The sequence below is a fragment of the Idiotropiscis lumnitzeri genome, chromosome 17, assembly GCF_059441095.1.
Source record: "Idiotropiscis lumnitzeri isolate Australia: NSW breed Sydney's pygmy pipehorse chromosome 17, RoL_Ilum_1.0, whole genome shotgun sequence".
NCBI lineage: Eukaryota > Metazoa > Chordata > Actinopteri > Syngnathiformes > Syngnathidae > Idiotropiscis > Idiotropiscis lumnitzeri.
The window spans coordinates 5,011,754-5,018,555 of record NC_142407.1 but is presented as its reverse complement, the minus strand read 5'-3'; the positions used below and the strand labels follow the sequence as shown (position 1 = coordinate 5,018,555).

The following is a 6,802-nucleotide window of genomic DNA, read 5'->3' as shown; positions in this document are numbered from 1 at the left end:
TTTTTGCTACCACCGTACTTCAAGGGCATCATGCCATCCCCTCCTGCACTCTTGCCTTCAATGCATCGTAAATGTCATATGTGTGTAATTGTACATTTATTAGTGATTGCCATATTATTTTGTCATTATTATAATAAATATTCTAATATATATATTAATATATTATAATATATAATATTATAATATAGATTTTATTAGGGGCATTTCTGGGCCCCTGTTGACAATGGGCTCCGAGAATCCTTCTCCTTACCCCCCCCCTTTTCCGTGTCCCTGTTGACAACACAAAGACATGTGAGTATAATTTATTTATTTAAGTACACAATGGCACAAAACAAAACATGAAAGTTGATTACATTAACATCGTGTAAGTATAAATCATATTCAGTAAATGTTCAGTGACAAAACTTTTGAGAATTAATTATGCTCCATAAATAATAATAACAACAATGCACCATTAAAATAAAATAATGGTGTTTTCTGTAGTGTCAGTAAATGTCACATTTTTGGGTGGTTACAGGGGGGCTATTGCGCTCCAATTTTTATAATGTATGGTTTATTTATTTTTTTGCATGGCTCCATCTCAGACTTCTCAAAAATAAGATACATGTATATTCATATTTAGAGTCTCTATTCTGTTATAGTCAATCATTGTTCTCCTGAAATTCATGCTATCAAAGTGTGGTGAACAAATAAAATCATTAAAAGTGATGATACATGATTAAAGTGACTATCATCAAGTAAATGTGTCAGACCTATTATTACATAGCAATACTATCAATATTTGATGATTTATCCAATATTTGTATCAGTCCGTACTGTATTGTTAAAAAGATCTGATTCAATATATTATTTTGATACCATTGAGTTATTGAGAAAGCGATATCACAAATAGCATGATGTTAGTATAATTACAAAAGTATAGCCTATCGCAAATTTGAATTAAATCGATAACAAAGAAAACTAGCTTGCAAAAATTTGTATTTTTTTTTTTAAGGCCGAGTACACACATCAAAATCAAATCGGGCCTAATTTTAGATTTTTCCCAATTTTTGGATATCCTGAGTGATTATCCTGTTGTGTACGGTGTGTTGAGTGATTATTCCTCCCAATGTATGACTCTTTATTCTCTGTGGAAATGTTATTATGTGTATAGTGTGCGATGTTGGTCATCATTGAAAAAAAAAATCAGTCATGTTTAAAAATTAGCGTTCTAGTTTGTGGGAAATGTGTGACACTTCATGGGTCGTACAGTCAACAATCGTAACAAATCCATCCCATAGTTTTGGTTTTGAATCAAACTCAGCAAAGGCCCGATTATCAGATGCAAGTGAATAATTATCCCAAGCAATCATCATGCGGTGTGGCTTGTGCAGAGACTCATTTTATGAGTCACGATTGCCAGTGGAGGGAAATATTGTTATGTGCTCTGTTGATCATCTCGAGCACACCACACACGAATGTTAAAAATTTCCGTGTGCACTAATTTGAGCATTTTCAAACCAAAGTCTGCAAAAGCCGTATTATCGGATATCATGTGGTGAGAGGTGTGTAAAGGGTCGGTTTTCCTTTCTGATCGAGACTCGTGATTGTTTGTGGAGATGTTATGTGCTGTGTTGGGTTTGAGTACAACACACACGAGAACAGTAAAAACACACCTGCCATTTTTCCCACCTCTTGTGCTCTTACCATTTTAGGATCAAAATTGGTTTGCGTCTACCCCATTTGTATTAGTTGGTCAGTAATGGTAAAGACAAACGTCCGGCTGATCCTGCGCCTGCGGTTCAGTTTCCCCGGCGCCAAAAAGCCTGTCTGCCGACCTCGGGAGAAAGAAGACGGCCTTCTGACTCAGTTGCGCCTTAGGTCCAAGTTTGGGTTTTCCGTTCTTCTTGAGCGCCACGTACCACTCGTATTTCCGTGACCGATACGTGTTGTAGTGGTTTTCCTCGCATTTCTCCAAGAAGTAACACTCATCAGTGACCGTCAGCTGCAATACAAAGGGAGGATACTGCTTATCCAACGTGACAAGTAGGTCATAACTTATTTCGAATCAAGAATTTCATTGAAAGTCTCCCATAATAGCTTTCATAAAAAATTTGGGGGAAATTATTTTTTTAATGGAATGAATGGTAAAGGTATTTACTATAAACAATAAAATAATAATTTTGTAAATTTTACATCAACGATGGGCTACTTAAATGCTGGACGTGGCCCACAATTTTCCATCCGTGTTACTGGGTGGACCATACAATTCCATAAGCAGATGCATGAGAAAAATACTATTTTAGACATCGACAAAACAATGTGCATATGTCCAAAATATGTACTCTTACGATATTTCATTTTTCTTCATGCATTTCTTAATGTACATACACTGGAAACAATCCCTTTTTCTTCCCAGTGTAAAGGGCTTTCTTTCATAAAAAATAATCATTCAAGGATGCCACAAAACTGCTGAACAGCAAACCAACATTAAATGCACAAACTCATTTTGCGCACAAAAATTAGCTCACTCAAAATTTTCTCAATATTTGGGTAGTTTTTTTTACCTGCAAATCATTCCAAATCACAGAATTGTTATGACTACTTATATTGGAATAGGGCAGTGGGAGCACAACTCAGCGCCACTTACCAACTAGTGGTGAATGTTCATATTACAAATTAAAACTATTGTTGACGTCTATTCGCAGATTGGCACATGCAAATTCCTATTATTTGTGTTTTTTTTTCCACATACTTTTTCATAATGGCAACTCTCATCGTTAATTACATTGATACTTACTGATGCATAAAGGCGTCCTTTCTTGTTCATGGCCAGGTACTTTCTGCTCTTCTCACCCATCACCACGACCTCGCCCACGTTTGTAGCCTGCAGCCTCAGGATGTCTGCAGGACACATGTCATATCACTCATTGTGTTATGTATGATATTGACGGATCTCATCAAGTAAATGTTGACATAAATCCACAATGTTCCAGACCCTTGAAAAAACACCAACAAAATAACGTCACTTTATGAAAACAGACAGCAACATCATAATAAGAAAGAACATCATGATTTCATTCTTTAATGCCCATTGAAATGAGGCTGCTTCTGGTGTGCCCGCCTTGACCACTAGAGGTCAGTATAATGCTTAATAAATACCGTACATAAAGAATGGTACTGTATATGTGTGTTTAGGTATGAGTTATGTTCCTCAAATAATTGTGGTTTAGTTAACTCAGTCTTCAATTTTGATCTGAAAAGATATCACATCAAGCCCCTGGGCCTTTTCTAAAAATATCCCAGGACCCTAAGATTTTCTAAAAATGCTGCGTGATCATTTGGAAATGTAAAAACTTGCAGATCTTTATCGAAATAAAGTGTTGCATAATGACATTTAGCTATTTCCTCCCTTGTCAACCAATTGTTAATAATAAATCATAAACCTGTATGATGATTGTCTTCACATAGAAACATTATTTTAGAAAGTGTTGATCGTAGCCCTTGGAATTAATTGGTATTAAGAAGTAACTCTCAGTTTAAAAAAAAAGCTGGTGACCTCTTATCTAAACAATAATTAAAAAAAATATCTTTATTGTCATTAAGTATAGAATAAAAACCTACTTACCATATGGGTCATTGTTCAGTATTCCACCATTGACACTCCCATCAGGCAGAATTCTCAGCTGGTAGCCGCCATTGAGGCAGTGCAGCCGGGTGAGAGTACGTGGCTCATGCCGGGACAAGTCACCCAGCCAGTTGCTCGGCAGCGTCATTTCATCTCCTACAGACATCCTCCCGAGGTTTCCTGGCTCGTGAAGTGAAGCAGACGCACTGCCTTCTCCGCTCATGTCACCTGGCGAGTGCTTACAGAGAGACAGAGGAAGTTGGGTCTAAAGAACTCCTTTTGAGATAGGAGCGCAGGAAATGCTTCACTAAGTCCACACATGATCAAACTTGATTTCACAATTACCCAAGTAAATAAACAGAAATGGTTCCAGATGACAATGATGTAACATTTAAGTGAGATCAGTAAAAGGGCCAGACATCACCATGAATGTGAACTAAAAGATGTTGTAACAGTGCGCAGTAATGCTTTTTAACACGCAATGGTGAGTTGACTGGAAATTGTTACACTCCATTCATGAGTTTAAGCTGTGTTACAATGTGAAACCCGGAATGGATATGAATAGATGTATTCATATACGGTACTCATACATCATAAAATGTCAAACAATTTTTTCAAACAAATTCTTATCTGCCAGGATGGCCAAGTGGTCTAAGGCGCTGCGTTCAGGACCCAGTCTCCCCAGGAGGCCTGGGTTCGAATCTCGAATTTCTCCATTGTGGGACTAATAAAGGGAATATTATTATTATTGTCAATTATGCCTCTATATTATAGACAGACAGACGAACGAACGGACAGACAGACAGACAGACAGATAGATAGACTGACAGACAGACTACCATGAAAACTAGCTTGCTAGAGAAAATGTACAAGCTAAGTAGCTAACAAATGGACGATGGATAGACTTGGGGTATGTACGGAAATACGCGCTGAGCGTGCACTGCTTCACTACAAACGTTTGGAAACTCTAGAGTGGATACAAATGTGCTCTTTAGTTATTCAGAGTGACCCCAAAAGGTGCACTAGACCACGCTGTAGTCGGTCCAACTGGAGACCTGGGAGCACCCAGCGCGTCATGCAGTACAGATGGAAACAGTTCAAGCATAAGGTGTTGATGGATTTTGTAACATAGGGTGTGCGCCAAAAGTATTGGGAGGAGCGCTCACTCTGCTCTCGGAAAGCACACACTCTCAGAGTGGTGTTATAGGGTGTTCAAAGCGAATTTCCTAACACACCCTAAGAAGCTAGCTACAAAAATAAACTTACAAAACAAACAGAGCTGGGCACTTGACCCTTTTTTTGCCGGTCAGTACCCCGCCTTCCGGCTGGCTTTTTTCATAAAAATTGTCAGCCATTACCAACCCTTATAAAAATCAGCAGCTGGCTAATTTACTATTCAAATCTGATTATTTTGTTAGGGTGGTAAGAGTTTCGATAAAACTGAGGTGGGTTAACGGTTTGACTTCCTCTCTGTTCTTTCGTTTGCAATATTGCCCCCCCCTCTTGTAATGGTATGTGCCCCAGTACCCGGAGGGAGACGCGAGTTACGTGATGTCAGAGTGAAGAAATACAGGTACGCTTGAACGCTCACTGCTGTCACACGTCTCTTCATACACAAACAGTTGGTAATGGCGCTTTTGATGCATTCGGAGGCTTTTTTTGTCATTCGCCCCACCCCCCAACAAAATGGGCGTCAGGTAGGGCCGGACCGTTCATCCCCCAGGACTGACTGCCCACCTCTGCAAATTAGACGAGTAAATATAGACCAACAGAGAAATGGACCAACCGATTGACCAATAGTCCAACAGTGTGATATATAGACGGATATGAAATCTATTCGAAAAATGTAGTTTCAAAGTCTGCCTGGTTGTCGGTATGTCATATCTAAGTGGTTAAAACAAACCCAACTTCTTAAAATGAATAACTCAAGTTGCCAGCTACGATACTCTACTGTAGATAGATCATTTTATTACCTCGCAGTGCGAAGCTATACTACTATCTTAGATACTTGCTTGCTAAAAGCGATAGCTAACTTGCTAAGATAGCTTTGTCGCTGTCAGAGAAGTATTTTAGTCATCATGTCGGATGTTACCACTGATGTCTTGACACGTCTAATTATCTGCCTGCGAAATACAGAGTCATAATATCTCTGATGCATCTATTTTGCCGCATGAATAGAAGCAGCTCGGATGCAGAAACAGCAACGCTAATGCTGACGTGAGAAGTGTGGTATTTACTCAATAACACTCTCAGAAGAATGATACTTGGGAATAATGACAGCATGTGTCAAGAGTTCACATGTGGCTCCGTGGGAGGAGTGAGTGTAAAAGAAAGTTTTCCTTCTTCTTCGAGCTTTGTCCAGGCAAGAACCTTGTTGGTTTTGATGAATATCTGAATATGCAATGTCGGCGGATAGCCTTGCCAACTGTTCCACTGTTTGCTATTTTTTTAACCAGTTTTCCTCAAAAGACTTACAAAATTCCAATTTGTTTTGAATAATATGTGAAGCTGGTTGGGAATTTAAACTTTACACTTAGATTTAGACGTCAGATGTTCATTGTTTATGTTCTACTAGGTACATCTTTTGAGTAGTATTCCTCCAAAATGCTTCAAAGTCCTTCAGTTCCTCTACCATTAAGCTTTCTTACTCAGACCATGCTCATTTTAAATACTCTATTTTAATTTAATTACCCACTTTTTTTCTTTATTTATTTTTTTTAACACTGTCTTGTTCTTCCTTTATTTCTGTTTATCATATTGTATCTTGTTTATCTTGCTCTAAAAATTGTAGCCTATTACGGCCCAGACATCTCACTGTCCTGTGTGTCACTGTGTTTCTTTAATACAAGTGTGGGCAAACTACGGTCCGGGGGCCACATGCGGCCCCGCTAGACATTTTAATCCGGCCCAACGAACTGGGAAAAAATTAAATGAATAAACCTTGTTAAAGTTTTATTTTCTAAATACTGTGGTTTTTCAAAGACATATATATTGTTGTAATGCTTTTGTTCACTTTCATTTAAAATTAAATGTTTTTTTTTTCTCAGACGAGGTGAGCTTACCAAAACACTCCATCCATCTGCTCCTGGTCCGGCCCCTCTGTCTAATTTACATGTGCTATGTCAAAGCAAACCCCAATTGATTTTAGGTGATATTCGACCCTGTTCTACTACCAACATAATGGAATTCAACAGT

General features: G+C 38.4%; 1 protein-coding gene across 1 annotated transcript; it reads right to left on the bottom strand.

Annotated features, from left to right (window-relative positions):
* Positions 1–338: 338 nt before the first annotated feature.
* Positions 339–3,898, bottom strand: LOC148319821 (putative fibroblast growth factor 1). The gene is made up of 3 exons (XM_088279637.1): positions 3,608–3,898; positions 2,780–2,883; positions 339–1,984 (listed from the first exon to the last, which is right to left on the bottom strand). Exons 1-3 carry the CDS (start codon positions 3,828–3,830, stop codon positions 1,736–1,738), a joined length of 576 nt encoding a protein of 191 aa, XP_088135763.1. The 5' UTR covers positions 3,831–3,898; the 3' UTR covers positions 339–1,735.
* Between the last annotated feature and the right edge of the window lie 2,904 nt (positions 3,899–6,802).

Coding starts and splice junctions, on each gene's coding strand:
- LOC148319821 (XM_088279637.1), bottom strand. CDS start 3,830: ATGAGCGGAGAAGGCAGTGCGTCTGCTTCACTTCACGAGCCAGGAAAC. Junction 2,884..3,607: donor ACTGAACAATGACCCATATG/GTAAGTAGGTTT, acceptor TGTGTCCTGCAG/ACATCCTGAGGCTGCAGGCT. Junction 1,985..2,779: donor AAGGACGCCTTTATGCATCA/GTAAGTATCAAT, acceptor TTTGTATTGCAG/CTGACGGTCACTGATGAGTG.